Here is an 18,690-nt window from a genome sequence, read left to right as displayed (position 1 = left end):
GAGGCCCTCCTCGCATTTACCCCCGGGATGCGGTCACCGTCGCCCCTGGACACCCTGAGAGAGATGCTCCTTTTCTCGGTCTCTCGCGCCCGCCCAGAGCGACGCCTCCATCTCTCCCGGGCCCACAACTGTCCAGGTGGGCCCCAAGCAGGTCCCCTCCGGGAGCGGCCTCCTCCTCACGTCCCCGCCAGCCTCGAGGCGGCCACCCGGGGATGGGGGCTGGCGCGGTGCCCGCCAGGCGGGCAGTGGGCGCTTCCCAAACCCGCTCCCTCCCGGCCCCTGCGCGCCCCGATCCCTCCTCGCGCATCCGCGCTCACGTCGCCGGCCCTGGCGGCCAGTCTCCCACACGCCCCGGCCGGTTCCCGGACAGCGCGGGGACCCCAGGCCCCCCGGCCCCGCGGGGCTCGGGCGACAGGGCCCGGCCAGGGAGCCCGGGTTGCCCCGGGGCCTTCGGATCGCTGGGTGCGCCCGCCCCTCAGGCTCCCCCCGCGGTGCCCTCGGGCTTCGGGCCACGCGCCGCCCCCGGCCCGCTTCCCCAGCACCGTCGCGCCGCCGCCCCTCGGCCGACAGGGGCACCGCGGCGAGTCCCACCCCGCGCCGCCGGGACGCGGCGGAGGCGGAGGCTCCGCGGCCTGTGCGTGCGCAGCGCCCCCCGCGGCCGCGCCGAGCGCAGGCGGCGGCGGAGGGAAAGAGGGAAGGAGGGCGCCGCCCCCCCGGCCCGGCCCCTTCTCCAGCCCGCCGCCCGCCCCCTGGCCGCCGGCGGTGTCCGCGCCTCCGCGCCCGCCCCTGATTTCCTCTGCATCGCGGCGGCGGCGGCGGCGGCGGCGGCGGCGGCGGCGGCGGCGCCTCCTCGTGCGCGCGGTTATTTATTTCCGGGCCCCAGAGCGCTTATAATGGAGCCGCTGTCAGCGGAACCTTCTGCCGCCGCCGCCGCCGCCGCCGTCCCTCCTCTTTTTTTTCCCGACAGATCTTTGTTGTGTGGGAGGGCAGCAGGGATGGACTTGAGCTTGCGGATCTCCTGCTAGAGCAGCCGCGCTTGGAGAGGGCGCCGCAGCCGCGACGAGGAGCCGCCGCCGCCGCCGCCGCCGCCCCGAGACCCCGCCGGTCCCGGCCTCCGTCCGCCCGCGCCCCCGCCCGGCCTTCTCGGCCCGCTCCTCCCGGCAGAGTCTCCTCCCGGCGGCAGATGTGTGTGGGGTCCGCCCACGGCGGGGACTATGGTGAAATTCCCGGCGCTCACGCACTACTGGCCCCTGATCCGGTTCCTGGTGCCCCTGGGCATCACCAACATAGCCATCGACTTCGGGGAGCAGGTAAGCCCCGGCCGCGCCCCGCACCCTGCGCCCTGCTCCCTCTGCCTTGGCCTTAGACGCCCGTGCGGCAGGGGATGGGGACAGAGGAGAGTCACCTGCTCCGAGTCTCTTTTTATCCTGGAACATTTGGTTGGGTTGACAGCTTGTCAAAGATGATTTTCCAGCATTCCATTCCCCCCTCCCCCCAGTTCTTGCGCAGACTTCTCCAGCTCTCCCTGGAAAACGTTAAAAGACCGGAGGGTTTGGAGCTTCACCTACAGAAGGATTTTTAGTGCACAGAAGGAGTATTATGTAATTTGTGATTATATAAACCTCTGGTTTGTAAGTAAAATGTAGTTTCTAATAGCTTGAGTGCTGGGGTTTTATCTATCCCGAGTTTGTGGTGATGGTGATCATGGGGAGAATTTTGTATTAGAATGTGTCCAAGTTGATTTCCCAGGTACTTCTTTTTGTTTTGTGTTTTTTTTAAGCTCATGTATGGGTTAGAGGCGTCCCATATGTGTCCTGATAAGCCGACCATTGGCCATCTCTAGTTTGGGGTTTTTTTTCTTTCTTTCTTTCCGTCTTGCACCACTAAAGAGGGGGAGCACATTTTGTTTGTTGCCTTCTCATCCTTGTTTCTTCTTCATGTTTTCCCCCATTTCTCTCCATGTGGCGTCATTGCAAATCAAGCGCTGCAGCCTCTCCAGCAGCGGGGCACTGGTACTCCTCACTTTGCCTGTGCGGACCGTTTCCGCAGGCCTGCGGCGGGATGCAGTTGCATTTTTAAGGCCAGGAAGAGGATTGGGGGGAAGAGGATTGGGGGGAAGAGGGCAGCAGCCTGTCACCTTGATGGGCAGGTGTCGGAACTGGCCCCGGCATGTGATTGAGCAGCTCCTGACGTTGTAGCACTCTATTTCCTTTCCTTTAAGTCAAGAGACCTCAAAGGATGTTTCTATAGAAAAGGCACCTATCTTGATGCACCTTTAGTTTTAAAAAACCAAACAGTTTTTCGGAAGGGGGTTCATTTGACTCCTCCTTTTGATGAATATCTGCTTGCATTTGTCTCTCTGTGCTCAGAACTTTTGATTGATTTCAACTGTTTAGCTCCCGAATACTTAGCCCACCTTGTAAGCTACTATTTAGTTCGAATTTTATTGCTGACAAGTGTTCACAATGTATTGCAGCATAGCCGCTGGAGACCTTTGTCTAGCTAGTAAGCCAATTTATTTCTTTTGATGAAATATTATATCTTTTCTGTTGCCACTTTGCTCTGCCAGCACCTCCCCAGGGTCCCCCAAGGGCTCCTCTGATGCTCTACCTTCCCACCCCCCCCCAAAAATCTCCCCTTCTTGCATAACCAACTGGTGACTTTGGGCATTTCCTCTAATCTTTGGAAAGGTTTTTAGGCCTGAATTTATTACACTGCACATTTTAGATGAGTCAAGTGCTGTGTATTCGCCTCAACCTTTTACTGTTTTAAAGCTTATCTAATTGGAGCTGCCCCAAAGGTTGTCAGAAAGCCCAGGCTGCTCACCTGATCGCTTGTCCCTGAACTGTAGCAGCTGTGTGTATGTGTGTGTGTGTGTGTGTGTGTGTGTGTGTGTGTGTATTATGTAGGGATAACTGGAAGAAATGAGTATTCTTTGCCATAATTAAATGGCCTGAAACATACCACAGTATTGCCTCACATTTGCCTTGATTTAATGCAAGGTGATATAACTAAGGGTTTGATTTGAGTGTAAAGAAAGGGGTCTCCCTGAGGTCACAAAAGGGAAGCTAGACATAAAAGACTACACAGGTGGTCTATCCTAGTGGGTCTAATAATTCACACTCATCCTTGAGACATTGCTAACTTCCTTGTCATAGGTGACATAAGCAAAGTGCTGGAAGAGTTGTCTTGTTGCACCGAAGCAAGTTTTATCAGTAAGTGTCCTTTGAGGTCCTTATCCCTTAAGCACCAGTGTATTTATGAGGTTACAGGCTGCCTGGTGGTAGAGATATTTTATCAGAGTTAAGGGTGGGGGGATGGAGGGAAGAAATTGATATGTTTCCAAAACCTTGCTTTGCCTTCCAGTATCAGATGATAATTTTGCAATGGGGCAGGGTGCAAAGAACAGAACTTACTTTTTCTTACTGTTAAACTGGAGGGAAAGAATTGCAATGTGAGCTAAAGAGTGACCTGGTCATAGGTGGGTCATGAATGAAAGAACATTTTACCCCAACTGCTTTGAGGCATAATAAAGAGGAGGAACAGTGAACCTATTTTATGCAAATACAGGTCTACGGTAGACTTCGGAAAGTATGCAGCTCTTGACGTGGAGTCTTGTCACGTTCTATGGACAGATGGACACATGTAGGTTTCTACTGTGCTTCTTTCAGAGTGGGTAGGTGTATATTATACCTTGCTATGAGTGAACAGTGATTCTCATTTCAGTAATTTACTAATTCTAAAGTAGGTTAGGTGACATGGGAGGCCAAAGGTCAAAACAGTCCCTGGTTCACGGGTGTTCGAGATGATGAAGAAACCCAAAATTAAAAAATAAAATAGCTCATTAGCTTTTAAGTCTCTAACTTGTCAAGAACAGAAGGATACTGAAATCATTGTAAATGTTCCCTAGATGAGGTTTTTTTTTTTTTTTAATGATAATAAACATCTCAGTTTGTGGTTTCTGTCGGAAATGTGGACAGAACCTTTAAAATGAAAACCCAGCTATAGGCAAGATCCCACTAAAATTTGAATAAGCAGCACATGTGACTGTGTGAAGGAATTACACATTATCTCAGAGCTATTAGTGCCGCGTGTGGGGCTGCTGTGAAGAAGCCTGTAACAGCCCGTCCAGGGCCTGCTGATGTTTTCCATGAATGTTATCCATTATGTAGAGCTTTCCCTGTAATGTTATAGGCCAGTCGGGGAAGAAACCCAAATATTATGGAATATTTACTCTAATGAAATCTATCATCCCATTTTTCAATTTTGATGGTGGCAGTAATTTGGGGGTGGAGGCAAGTGTTGAATTCTACACTGAAAAAAAAAAAAAAGCTGTATGGAATAAAATGACCTGCTTTTTAATATTAAGCATAGGCACCATGGAAGAAATGAGAGTACACCCTTATTGCAGAAACTAAAACAATGTTTGTAGAACCCTTTAGGTGTGTAGAACACTTGATGATAATTGCAGTAGATGTGGAATTAGCATTTTATTTCTATTTTTACAGATTGAGAAGCAAAAGTATTCATTGCTTCCATTCATCGAGCACTTAGTAGGTGCTTATAACATCTCAGCACATGTTTATATATGAGGAAAGAATAAGAGGCCTAGGCACGTTAAGGCCCTTGTCCAAGTTTACACAGGCAGTGCAGCCCAGAGCCCGGGCTCCAGCCATATCCTCCTGCCCCTTAGCCACTCTGCTCTCTGCTTGCACACTGAGAGCCACTCCCAGGAGTTCTTAGACATTTAGAAGTAAGTTCTGGCTTTTTGGAGTTCCAGCCTTGGCTTAAATGTAATCTTAGCTGTCATAGTTTGAATTTTGAAGACTCAACAGATGTAAGCCAATCATAACGAGACTTCTCAGAAAAGGGAGATTGTGACCAAGAGGGTCATGTTAGAAGGGCCAAATTATCCAGATAATTAATTAAATCAATGCTGTATCTTATTTTGACAAGGTTGGCATAGCCTTTGGTTAAAAGAGAGGAAAAAAGATAAGAAACAACTGATACTTCACAAAATTATTTAGAAATCACTTAGTCTTCATCATTAGAGCAATATAGATTGCTAAAGAAAGATGGAAGATACGAAGATACATTGAAGAAATACAATGTATTTCTTCAGAGGGGTCTGCAAATGCCCGTTTGATTTCGCCATATTAAGAAGACTGATTTCTGTTTAAAATTAAACTTGGTACAAAGTCCCTGAATTCCTTAAAAGCCAAGTTCACCAAATTATGTAGAATAAATCAGTGATTTTTTTTTTTTTGTAAGGTACCTAATGACACTTAAAAATGTTAAGGACAGCTCTTGTGAAGACTTGAAAGAGAAAAAGTTGAAGTTGTTCTCACTTTAGAAGAAATGTGTTCTGCTCAGTGCCAGGCAGGCTACTCTTTGACACTCACGAGATTACCTGCGTTCTTTCAGGTAACCTTGAGTGAATCACTGAATTTGGTTGGGTCCAATATAATAGATCAAAGACTCAAGGGTTTTATCTGTGAACGAAGAGTTTTGCATATGGATTGTTGATTACTAGAGTAAGTTGTATAATAGGAATGTTTCATGTTTCCCCAGCCCTCCTTTCTAACTTAAGAAACCTAGAGTTAGGCTTCCACAGTATAAGAGGGTTTCAAATTACTAACATCACAAAATGGGGGAAAAAAAAAAAAAAAAAAGAGAGAGAAGCCCAGGAGAAGTAGCTTAATAAATGTTCTCATCTACTAAGTAAAGAAATGTCCCCCACCTCACCCCCCTTTAAAAAAAGGTCTCCAGGAGGTACAGGAATTTTTTTTTTAAGTGAATGTTGTGCATGGCACTGGCCACTACTGGGCAGGGACTCGTCATCCAACGTCACTAAGTGATGGAAGAGACCTCCCCAGGCAGAGCTTGCCCTAAGTAATAACAAAAGTGTCCATTGTATGTTCCACTTTCCAAAGTACTTACAGACAGAAAAGTAAATCCCAGGTTAAGTTTCTAAGTAACTGTCGGTGAGAGACTTTTTTCTCCTCCAATCTATTCTATATTAATGGACTAAATCTCAAAACAACATTTATTTTTTCCAATTATTAAAGTAACATATAACATTTAAAGTTTGGTTACATATTAAAAAATGGAGGAAAAAAGTAAAAATACCTCTAATTCGACTCTGAAGAAAAAAAACCCCTTTAACGTTTTGGGTATCTCCTGCCAATTTTTTTTTTTTTTACATAATTGAGGATATACATATGTGTGTGTACATATATATATATATACATATTTTTTAATATATATATATTTCACAGAACACAGAGGCATTTTTCCCATATCACTTAAAAGTATTTAACTGTGATTTTAAATAGCAGTATGATATGTGATTACATGAACATCCAGTAATTTCCTTTGCTGTATATTCCCCTATTGTTTAAATGCTGAGGTTTTTTGTTTGTTTTTTCCAACATAAAGTTTCAGTGAGCATCTCTGTGTAATAAGTAGATAATGTGTTTTCTCTGACTGCCTTGGGCTTTATGCCTAGCATAATTTGATGCCTGTTTCAGCTTCTCATTCATACATAGAAAATGAGGTCACTGGCAGTCCGTATTTAGTCAAGGACACCGTGACCTCCTTAGTCTAACTGATACTCACTTCTCCACTGTGTTTCCCAGTTTTCTTTAGATGTACATCTGTGTTTAAAGTACCTCTCTTTCACTGCACTTAGGTAAGTAGATTATTTCTAGAGCCACAAAGGTATAATTCTGTGGTTTGTTTCTTTACTCATTTATTTATTGAGGTGGTTTGATGACCAGCCTAACTACTACTTTGTCAGAATACGTCTTCCCAGCATCTCCTTCAAAAGAAAATCAAATACTTCTTACGTCAAGACAATATCTAAATCTCTTTCTAGTTATACATCTGATTCTTTAAAAGCAGTTTTAAAAGCGTACCAAGTAATATCGTTTATAGCATCATCTCACTTTTTTGATGTGACAAGCCCAGTTTTATATTAGTGGCCAGTAATTGGTTTCCATGTCTTTTTGCTCTGAAATAAATAAATCTCTTTAAACTTACACCAGAGTGAATTGGGTCATATGTACATTTTAAAAATTAAATCCAGTGTTTTTTTAACACCTATGACTTTATTAGTTGATGTGGCAATGTCATAGAAATATAGAAAACCCTGTTTTATTGCAGAATTATCTAGATATGAGCTACCTCTGTGAGTGCATTTTCTTGATAACTGAAGCTTATCCTTTTTATTTTTTAAAGTTTTATTTTTTTGATGCAGACCAATTTTAAAGTCTTTATTGAATTTGTTACAATATTGCTCCTGTTTTATGTTTGGGTTTTTTTGTCTGCGAGGCATATGGTATCTTAGCTCCCCGACCAGGGATAGAACCCACACCCCCTGCACTGGAAGGCGAAGTCTTTTTTTTTTTTTTTTTTTAACATCTTTATTGGAGTATAATTGCTTTACAGTGGTGTGTTAGTTTCTGCTGTATAACAAAGTGAATCAGTTATACATATACATATGTTCCCATATCTCTTCCCTCTTGCGTCTCCCTCCCTCCCACCCTCCCTATCCCACCCCTCTAGGTGGTCACAAAGCACCGAGCTGATCTCCCTGTGCTATGCGACTACTTCCCACTAGCTATCTATTTTACGTTTGGTAGTGTATATATGTCCATGCCACTCTCTCACTTTGTCACATCTTACCCTTCCCCCTCCCCATATCCTCAAGTCCATTCTCTAGTAGGTCTGTGTCTTTATTCCCGTCTTGCCACTAGGTTCTTCATGGCCTTTTTTTTTTTTTTTTTTTCCCTTAGATTCCGTATATATGTGTTAGCATACTGTATTTGTTTTTCTCTTTCTGACTTACTTCACTCTGTATGACAGACTCTAACTCCATCCACCTCACTACAAATACCTCCATTTCACTTCTTTTTATGGCTGAGTAATATTCCATTGTACATATGTGCCACATCTTCTTTATCCATTCATCCGATGATGGACACTTACGTTGCTTCCATGTCCTGGCTATTGTAAATAGAGCTGCAATGAACATTTTGGTACATGACTCTTCTTGAATTATGGTTTTCTCAGGGTATATGCCTAGTAGTGGGATTGCTGGGTCGTATGGTAGTGCTATTTTTAGTTTTTTAAGGACCCTCCATACTGTTCTCCATAGTGGCTGTTATCAATTTACATTCCCACCAACAGTGCAGGAGGGTTCCCTTTTCTCCACACCCTCTCCAGCATTTATTGTTTCTAGATTTTTTGATGATGGCCATTCTGACCTGGAAGGCGAAGTCTTAACCACTGGACCGCCAGGGAAGTCCCTGAAGCTCATCCTTTAAAATGCAAATCACTGGTTTTCTTTTTCTTCTTGTAGTACAAGAAATCTATATTGCACCTTTCTCTACCATATTAAATAAATACTATATGCAAAACTCAATGAACATTTTTTTGGTGGCTTGTGAATGTTGTGCTGGCAATCAGCTGACAGGATATCCACTGACAGGTGATACTCAAAATACTTAACAAAGAGTTTGGCACCGACCGACAAAATAAAAATAATAATTAATAAAAATAGCTAATACAGGTTGAATACTTGCTTTTTAATTTTCTGCTTTGGATCTGCTCTGTGCCCCAGAAACTAAAATCCATTAGAAATCCATGAAAAAATGAAGAATAAATAATTTTGGAGGTCTCCCTTGCGAAAAAAGTGTATACACTTTGTTACACTAGCTCTCCTACCCTGCCCTATTTTCGTTTCTCTTCTAGAGAGATTCTAGAGTCAATGTCAGGTAAGTGACCTTTGCATAAGGGAAGTGTTGCCAGATTTGACACAGGCCCTGCTCTCAAATCAGGTCCTATCTGAGAAAACATACATGAAGCACTTCTGCAGTCAGAGCATCACAGAGCGAGATGCCTGATTGCACACTGCAGTTTGTGATCACGTACGGCAGGGTACTCAGTACTTGCAGTAGCGCGGTGAGTCTGTGGTCATGGCGATGAACAGTAAACCACACAGAGGCAGTTCTTATCTGGAGGTTGTCACCCCTGCCTCATTCTCTGTAAATTCTCCTGTCCCCAAAGTGGATACCACCCATCTGCAAAGATGAGAATAGAGTCACAGGATAGGGAAATTAGCAGACTTCATATCACGCCATACAAACCCCAGGTTTGTTTCTGTTTTGTTTTAATTTTGCTGTTTCTGTGGTTTGGGGATCATTCAGCGGCTATACCAGAAACCAAGTACCGCTCACGATGCTGAGAACAAATGAGCTTAAAATGACCAAGACTACAGTTATCTCAGTCAAGTGAAGACTCAGGCGTCACAGCTTTCTGGTTCTATACGGCTGCTTCTCCATGCCAAAAATGTTTTCCAAGTCCGCCTTGGGAAGGGAAAGAGCTTAGTTATTTGTCAGGGCAAAGGTGGTATTTATTCTCCTTGATAATGAGTTATCAGAAAACAGCCTGGACAGCTGGTCCAGGAATGCCACGTGGTCCCAAGGGACAGGTGGACCAGCTTCATTTCTTGTGGGAAGAGTACATTTTGGTCCAAGTTAGCTCACAGGCCCCAGCTGGCTTTTACATTTTTTATGGGGTTTTGATATCACAAGATCAGCGAGGCTTTCCATGAGTGTGACACCCAGCGCTGTTACAGGGTTGCCTCTCTGTAGGTGGGTTTGTCAGTGTGAATGGGCAGTCCTCTTACTAACGTGGGTCCACATCTCTGTCCCCAGCCTCAGGGCGGGGGGAGGGGCTGTGTGTATGGCTCCTTCTTCTCCAGCACAAGGGGGCGAGAGGCACCTCCAAGCCCACGTTCCCAGTGCACTTCCTGTGCCTCGTCTGGGCTCATCCCACCCGGATGGGGACCGCGGCTGGCCGAGGGGACCTGCGACTTCGGGCTGGGAGGAAGTTAAAAGCAAAAGCGGGACTCCCTGGATGAGAACTTCCAAGGGTGACTAGAAAGGTGAGGTCGAGGCTCCTCAGGGCATTCAGTTGGAATGAAATGGCTGAAAAGCTGAATGTTTTGAAAAGCAGATTAACGAGACTTTCTAGGGAGAAAGCTGAGGCAAGAATGAGAGAGGGCAGAAGTTGGCTTTGTGGCTGTAATCTTCCCAGGATGTGAGAACTAAAAGTAGCTTATTTTGTGAGAGACACAGAAAGGATTAGTTTGGGGCAGGAAGCTTTCCGGGTTGTGGTCCAGCAAGAGCATTTACATGGGGAAAGCTGGTCACCTCCTGGTTGTTTCTTAACGAAATAATAATGAGTCCACATCAATAAGCTTGTCAGAATCCCTGCTCAGTTTTTTTAGATATATAACATTAAGTCTAGGGAGATTTTTGAGTCCCGGACTGTCGCTTTTTCACGCGCCAATTGGCTTAGGTGTGGCTGTGTTGTGTTTTCAGAGCTGTCTTTAAGATGGTAAGAAGTAGATACGCTCTTACGGCTGCTCCATAAACAGCCCCGAGATCTGTTGGCCACTGGGTCATGCATTTCAATACAGGGGAATGGCAGTGTGGAGAATCTAAAATAGCAGATTACAAAAAAGAGAAACAAATTGTCTGAGTGCTCTAAATGGTTTGGCAGGAAAGTTACCGCGCTGGGACACAGCGGTCTCCCACGACGTGTGGCCCAAGCTTGACATTTTATAAAGACAGACAGCGCAGAGCAGAGTAACAAGTAACCACGCTTCCTAAGAAAGAGGTAACTTCCACCTCTTCATGATCCTAGCCAAGACCCGCGCAGAAGCGACTGGAAAGCCCCTTGCCACCAGCCCGACCCAAAATAGGAAGTCAAGGGTCTCTTCTCTGCTCCAGACTCACATTCAACTGTGGCTTTTTCTTGGGATAGGTTATGGTTCTCACCCCCTCCCTTTTCCGATGCAGCGTTGCATCACCTGGAGCCCCACCTGAGGTCAGGGCGTACCTCCCCTACTCCCACGCTAAGGCTCACACCTTTATGTGCCAACGCCACCTGGGCCTCACACCTACTGGGCTGCTTACCAAACCTGGGCAGTTCCCTGACACTGTTGGTAGTCAGTCCAAGTGTTTACCAGTCTTCCCCGGATGAACCAGGGTTTCAGCAGCGTGGAGAAAGGAGCTTGGACTGAGTTCCGAAGGTCCACTAAGGGCCTTAAGCAGCCGGTGGCAGCGGGCATCAGTAACTGAGCTGCAGAGCCACTTCTGTTTTCCTAAAATTCTTATTTACTCTAATTTCTTTCAGGCTTAATATGTCTTCTGTCAGGGGAGGAGGCTGGCGAACCTGTGTTTCTTTCCTTTTTAAAAATCACAGTATCGTTCACCTACAGCGAGGTACACAGATCTTACACGAACAGGTCCGTGAGTTCTGACAAATGACAGATGCACACCGTACGTAAGTACATAACCCACACCCCAGGCAAGATATGGAGGGTTTCCACCAGCCCAGAAGGTTTCTGGTGCCCCTCCCTCAGAGGCCACCGCTGTTCTGAGTGCCGTGGGAGCCTTTTTAATTGCTAAGACAAAGCGACACATATGCCTTTGGTCCCAGGTAACTGAGTTCGCGGCCACTCACTGTTATTACAGTGTGTAGCGCTGCTACTCTTTCCTGTTGCAAAATATGCCTCAACGTTGTGGATTTTAGTGGATTTAAGGCAGGTAGAAAATTTGACTTTCTGTGTAAAATAACTTTTCCCCTTATTTTGTACGATTTGGTGTTTTTAATTCTTCAGTTGATATACATCCTTCAGTTATATGGACTGCTGATCATTTTGATTTTCAGACATGCTTAAAAATGAAAGTCTGCTTCATGTCGTAAAACGCAAAGCTAGTATCATAAAATGTGATGTGGTACGTACATACATACTATGGACTATTTATTCCGCCTTAAAAAGGGAATGAAATTTTGATGTATGCTACAACATAGATGAACCTTGAGGACATTATGCTAAGTGAAATAAGCCAGACACAGAAGGTCATGCTTTTGTGTATGTGGAAGTATGCTTCCACTTATATGAGGTACCTTAAGTAGTCTAAGTCATAGAGACAAAAAGTGCAGTAGCAGTCACCAGGGTTTAGGGGAGAGAGGAATGGGGGTTATTGTTTAATGGGTAGTTTCAGTTCGGGATGACTCAGTTCTGAAGACGGATGGTGGTGATGGTCGCACAATATTGTGAATGTACTTGATGCCCCTGAACTGTATACTTTAAATGGTTAAAATGATAAATTTTATGTTATGTATAGTTATCCACATTTTAAAGATTTTCATTAACTTCGTAAGCTACTCAGAAAGCTGGTGGCTTTTGAAGAGAATCTCTCTTTAAAAAAAATTTTGTTAATTTTATTCTGGTATAGTCATTGTATAAAGAAGAAAAATAAATAAGAGTATCAAGAAGAAAATGAGGATATATACCATTATCTCTAGGCCCACGACCTAGAGATATTGCTATTTATTATTTTAGTGCATGTCCTTCTCATCTCTTTTCTATCCGTGTATTTTCAAACAAAATTGTAACCTCTTTCCACTTTATATCACAGGCAGTTTCCCTTGATTTTAAGTATTCATCTCAAATATGATTAATGGCATTCTTTCACAGGGATACACCGTAATTTACTTAACAATACTCTGTAGCTAGACGTTCAGTTTTTCCTGTTTCATTCTATTACAAATAGTGCTCTGAAGCATTTTTGTTCAGAGATCTTTGCTTCTGATTATTTCTTTGGATTAGCACTAGAAATACTTGTGCACGTGCGCACCTTTTCACGCCTCCCACTGTGTGCGACACCACATGGCTGTAGAAAGTTGTCCCAGGTTCCCCTGCAGGCGCCTGTTGCATGTGGCCCCGGCCCCCAGTGGACATTCCCAGCCAGGATGCCATTTTCCCGTCCAGTGAGTTCTGCCCCCGGAAACTGTGTTCTAGTTCTTTCAAAGCCACATGGTACTGAACTCCTTCAAAGGATTTCTTTTATTAAAAGCATTTTTTTTTAAATGCTGAGAGATCAGTTCAGTTTTTCATCATGTAATACTTTTAAAGTCTTTCAGGACTTTCATTCTTTTCAGTAAGCACATTTTGGACCAAATACGTACTGCACTTGGGATTAGGCAGAAGCACAGGGAGGAAAAGGAGTGAGTGGGTTTTACTCATACATCTGGGAAGATATCTGTCCCTGCAGGTTTCATGGCAGAGAAAAGTGCTTTTTTGGATGAGTTCAGTGATGCTTAAGAAGTTTGCATCCCCAGACTTCCTGGGTGAACTCGTGGGAGAGGAGGAAAAAATTAACCAGCCTTCCAAGGTGCCAGGTCCTGCCTGAGGCTCCTGGCATGTACGGTGGGGTGGTCACCTTCCCCACTTTAAAGATGAACAGATTGAATAGCTGTGCCGGGTCGTTCAGTCTCTCTGCAGAGCAGCCAGTCTTCTCTGACCAACAGTTCACGCTTAGGGTCTCAGAGGAGAGTATTTGGAGTTGACTGTTCTAGGGAAATGCGGAGCTAGTGATATTTAGGGGAAATAGAACAGAAAGTGTTCTTCTCTCTTTTCTACCACCCTGCCCCTGGGTTCTTCAGTTTAAACTGGTCTTCTTGCTATTTAGAGCCCGCCTTGGAGAAAAGCAGCAGAGCAAACAGAGAGGGGAAATAGTTCATGCTTATTGAGAGAGGCCCTGAGTCCCTGTGGCTTCTCTGTCGTTTTTAGCAGTGCTGCAAGCTGACTACAGCATGGTTGAGAGAAAGAATGTCCACTCCTGATAGGCCCCCGTGGACTTGACCTCCTCCATCCCTGCACCCACTGGCTCTATGACCTTGAGCAAAGAACTTGACTTCTGGGGGCTTCAGCTTTCCCAGCTGTTAAACAGGTATAAAGGGTTTCTGTACCTTCTTTTGGAAGTGCAGACCACACAGAGACTAGACACAAAAGAGCTTTGAAAAGTCTGAAGCGCTGCCCCTATGTAAGGCGGTATTACTAAGACTTTGAGCCAGGCATGCTGCCGCTACACCTGTTTATTGTCACCCGTCCTTGACTAGAGCCGACTGTTCTTGCTCTGTATTGAATCCGTGACTCGCATTAAGGGGACTTGCTAAACTAGAGCCAGCTGGCTTAGGGGCAAGCAGGGGCGGAAGCATGCTGGAGGACAGATGCTGGAAAACACTTGGATTTTACGTGTGTGTCAGCAATACTTTCGCTGGGTTTTGTTTTTTTTTTTTTCCTACTTTGGGGAAAAGATGTTTAAGGCTAGATTTGCTCAGTAGTGGGGTTTTTGTTGTTGTTGTTGTTTTTGATTGTTTGGTTGGTTTTAGTTGAATTACTAGGATTTAGGTAACATGCACTTTTTGAAATGATAGGTTAAATTTCATTTTATCTTAATCATAGGCTGCTGTTTGACACAGATTTTGGGGAGGGTAGCTACATGTACCACTGGCCCCTTCTCTAATCTAGACATACAAATGGGACCAAGCCTTTTTCAAATTTGTTGACAGTTATGGCAGTAACACACCAAGGTGTTTGAAACAAATTATGGGGTCTGCTTAATGAGCTGAAAGTTGTAACCCTCTTTCTCAGGTGCTTACTGTACTGTTTTGGAGTGTTTTCCCTATTAAATGGAGAATAGTTTCACTATTAATAGAGAATACGGAATGCAGGGGGCAAGAGTGTCTTCATGAATGTGTTCATTCAACAGATGCTTCTTGAACACCTACGGTGTGGCAGGTCCAGTGCTAGTCACTAAAGACGGAATAGGGAAAAGGACTGACTTTTAGCTGTGCAGCGATTAATCTAGAAGGGCAAACAGACAGGCAGGCACCTACCAAAGAATGTGATAAGCTCTGAGATAAGGGAAGAATAGGGTGTTTATCCCAGGATCCTATAACCCATCCTAAGGGTCAGGGAAGCTTTGGTTCCAGCTGAGACCTGAGATCTAAAGAGAGTGGCGTATCTGCTATTCTGGAAAGCAAGAGAGTCCCAGGTGGAAAATGGCAGATGCTTACTGTGAGTGGGACAGTACCCCGTCAGTCAGGGTAAGGGGTTTGGCCTTGATCATTAGGCCACTGGGGAATGTTGAAGGGTTCTCAGTGGGGGTGTGATGTGCTTGGATTTGCATATTCGAAAGATAACTTTGGTTTCGGTGTGGCTAATGAATTAGAGGGAGGTGAGAGCAGAGGTGGGGAAACCGATTAAGAGGCTCTTGTGGCCACCACCGGCGAGCTGCAGGAGGCCTGGAGTAGGGCTGGGGGCGGGGAGGGAGCCCTAAAAGAGAAAAGCTATCTAGAATCAAATGGACTTGGCCACCGGGAGGGGGTGAAGCTGACCATGATGCTACCCAACTATAAAAGAGCTGGTGAAGGGAATGAGTTCCATTTCAGTCATGGTAATTCGTTAATAGATCTAGTGAGATGTCTTACATTGCTTGCCTGAGCGAGAATACAAATTATGCATAACCGTGGGAACAACAAGAAATACTTAGTATCTGGATAGCACTGCTGCTCTGTTTCTGTCTCTCTTCTTCCCCTCCTCCCCAAGGGGCCACTGCATTACATTATCCGTAATGGGAGCTATTTGCATTTTCACCTAAATGCAAATACTATGAATATTCATTTTTTCCTTCATGCTTTAAAAATGCTTTATTATAATACAGTCAGTTCTCAGCCATTTGCTTTAATGAAATAGTGATTGGAAAATTCAAAATACTTCGGAATATTTGGCATTGGAATACATTAGGACTCTGGGGGAAGCAAGTTTATCCTCATCATCTTTGTGCTGTGCTTAGGATAATATCACAGTTAGACCAGGGCTTGGTGACAGCAGAGATGTCATCTGGAAGTAAATTTGATGAGGCGCCTTGGTTTTGCTCCCTCTCTCTGTATATTAAATGTTTACTGTGTAAACAGCAGGGAGTGGACCAACCTTAGAGGGGTTCTTTTTATGGCTTTATGTTTGTGTGTTTGTATTTTGGTGTTGTCTACAGCTTACAGCCTGGCTGTAATTCATAAAAGTCATTCAGAATACATTTTGCTGTAGAAATAATATTATAAATTGTGGTTAGGTTTCCAGGCCACTTGACCAAAGTTACATTACCCCTAATGTTATTAAAATATTATCTATTTGCAACGAGGAGTAGTAGAAAACAATGCTGTTAGAATAGCAGTCGTTGGAAAAAGCAGTAATGTTGAAAAATATCATTTGTCCTAATTACCTGTATGAACAGTTGGCTTAATAACAATTTAGGGGAGGTGCTGGCACGTGGGAGAGGAGGAGGTCAGTGCCACGGGCCTTTGAAACTGGGTGAATTTAAAATCAAAATGTCTTCTCTATCCATGTGCCTCATTGGCTGTGATTGTGGTCATTTGAGAACTCAAAAATGGGAGTGTCCAACAGTCCTAGGAGGATGACTTGACAAGACTTGGAGGAGAGATGGGTGGATGTGAAACAGAACCCCCGGGGTGGAATTAACAGGTGGGACTGGGCAGATTCTCCTGGGTGGACGGTGGGAGACGGAAGAACAGGGGAACCTGGGGCTGGACGCCCTGCAGGCTGCTGTGGGACCCGCGCTTCCCGCTGGCTTCCGGGACCCAGGACAGCCGGGGGAGGCGGGGGTGGTGATGGCGATAAGAGGAAGGTCACGTGCCTTCAGCCATTTCCATGGGAAACCATTGCCTGTAAGCTGATGTCAGCTAAGGTCTGTAGTAGTGAGCTGTCCCCTGCTAGTGTGACATGGAAGGCAGTTTTGAATGTTTTCACATGCAAAATAACTCTGATTTCTTTATGGCTAGAGAAATACTTGTTCTGCTGTTCACAATCAGTAGCTACGTGGACTTTAAAATTCATGCTCCCCGCCCTGTAATTTATTGTGACCTAATCATGTCTTACATGCCTAGCTAATTTCCAAGGGGCCTGCCACTTCTGTATCATGTTTCCTTTTCCCTGATTAGTCCATTAAGTGGCATTCAAACTCTAATTTTAAATGTATTATCGCTAAGTTTTCTAGTGTTATTGCTAAGTTTTCTAGTGAGAACAAAATTTTAAAACATCGACCTGTATCTATTGATGTAGGCTTACCTGTGCCCTCATTCCATTGATATCTTGATACCCTCTTGAAAAATAGTCAAAATGCAGCATTTAATACTAAGAAACCAATAAGCTACTAGGAAGCTCAGAACCGAGGTGAAAATTTGTGGAAATGAAAATATTTTCTGTAATTGGACCATATCCATATTGTAAAAGGAACACCTTTAAATAAATAAATATATATATTTGTACATTTCTTTCTGTTTTTAAAGAATCGGCCAGTATTAATACAAATACCTTAAATTAAGCGGGTGGAAAACAAACATTTAACCCAGTTTTTTCTTTTACGTTCAGCAGAAGTGGACAGTCTTTTTTCAGGAGGCTGTAACTGAGAAAGGGCTGGTGTGCCCCGAGGCTCAGAAAGCCAAAGTCTGAGAGCAGGTGTCTGCAACAAAGTAAGGGTTTATTGCAGGGCCTTAGGCAAGGGAGTGGGAGATAAACCTCAGATCCACTCCTATTTGGTCTTTGAGTTGGGGGGGGGGGCAGTGTTTAAAGGGGAAGAACAAAGAAGCTGGGGTTAATCATCCTCTTGTGACCTTTCTTGACATTTCTTCATCATAGTTTCAGGGGGTCAGGATGTCCCCAGTGTGCATTCTCTGGCGAGGTGGTCCATGGATTGCGGGTCTGTTAGCTCATCATGCCCTGGAGGAACAACCTGAGTCTGTACATTAATGATTATTTGTATAATAGCAATTATAGTACGTTAACGATGTTAACAACAGCAATTTTAGTCCTCTGACTCTGGTTGATTAGTGTTCAGTTAGCAGAGAATTGAGGTCGGAGGGGACATGAAAGGGATTGAGGTCAGAGGGGACAAGAAAGGAAATAGGGCTTCCGTGGTGGTGCAGTGGTTGAGAATCTGCCTGCCAATGCAGGGGACACGGGTTCGAGCCCTGGTCTGGGAGGATCCCACATGCCACGGAGCAACTGGGCCCGTGAGCCACAACTACTGAGCCTGCGCGTCTGGAGCCTGTGCTCCGCAACAAGAGAGGCCACGATAGTGAGAGGCCCGCGCACCGCGATGAAGAGTGGCCCCCGCTTGCCGCAACTAGAGAAAGCCCTCGCGCAGAAACGAAGACCCAACACAGCCAGAAATAAATAAATAAATAATTTTCAAAAAAAAAAAAAAAAGGAAATACAGTTTTGGATAGAGAGATTAATCATAAACTCAGCAAGGGAACTCAGTCGTAGGGGGACTCAGTTTTAACGCAACAAAATAAACATCGCCCTTTGCTTTACCTGGTGCACAGTACACATTTGTAGAGTACTTCACAGTTTGTAAAATATATTCTCACAATATATTGAGAGGCCGTGATCTGTGCTCCGATCAGAGGACCACAGTCGGAGGACGGCCTTCCTTCCCTGTGTGTCTCCCTGACCTAAGCCTCCTCCCCATTCTATGTGAGGGTCTGCTCTGTCCTCAGGAAGAGGATGGGGGTACTTCCCTTTCAGCACTGAAGGGGGGGGTCACAGCACAGGCCTAGCAGTTCAGAGTCACGTGCAGGCTCCACCTGGGTCCTCCTGGAATTCCATCCTCATATTTATTCATGGCTCTCTTCCTTCAATATCATAGCCTGTGGCTCTGCTTTCCCCAAACCACCGGATGTTTTTCCCCGCCCCCCCACCTTTCCTCCTCTGAATCTGAGGGCCTTGCGTTCCTTCTCCTTATTTAT

The 18,690-nt window shown here is 45.0% G+C and overlaps 1 protein-coding gene across 1 annotated transcript in view; it reads left to right on the top strand.

Moving 5' to 3' along the window:
• The first annotated feature begins 848 nt into the window (after positions 1–848).
• Positions 849–18,690, top strand: part of ANKH (ANKH inorganic pyrophosphate transport regulator) — a 141,153-nt gene continuing 123,311 nt past the window's right edge. The window contains exon 1 of the mRNA XM_068535162.1: positions 849–1,310. Coding sequence (XP_068391263.1) covers positions 1,215–1,310 — 96 coding nt within the window. The 5' untranslated portion in view covers positions 849–1,214. The remainder of the gene's footprint in view (positions 1,311–18,690) is intronic.

This window comes from Eschrichtius robustus, chromosome 2 (assembly GCF_028021215.1).
Source record: "Eschrichtius robustus isolate mEscRob2 chromosome 2, mEscRob2.pri, whole genome shotgun sequence".
Classification (NCBI taxonomy): domain Eukaryota; kingdom Metazoa; phylum Chordata; class Mammalia; order Artiodactyla; family Eschrichtiidae; genus Eschrichtius; species Eschrichtius robustus.
This window is presented reverse-complemented; position numbering and strand designations above follow the sequence as displayed.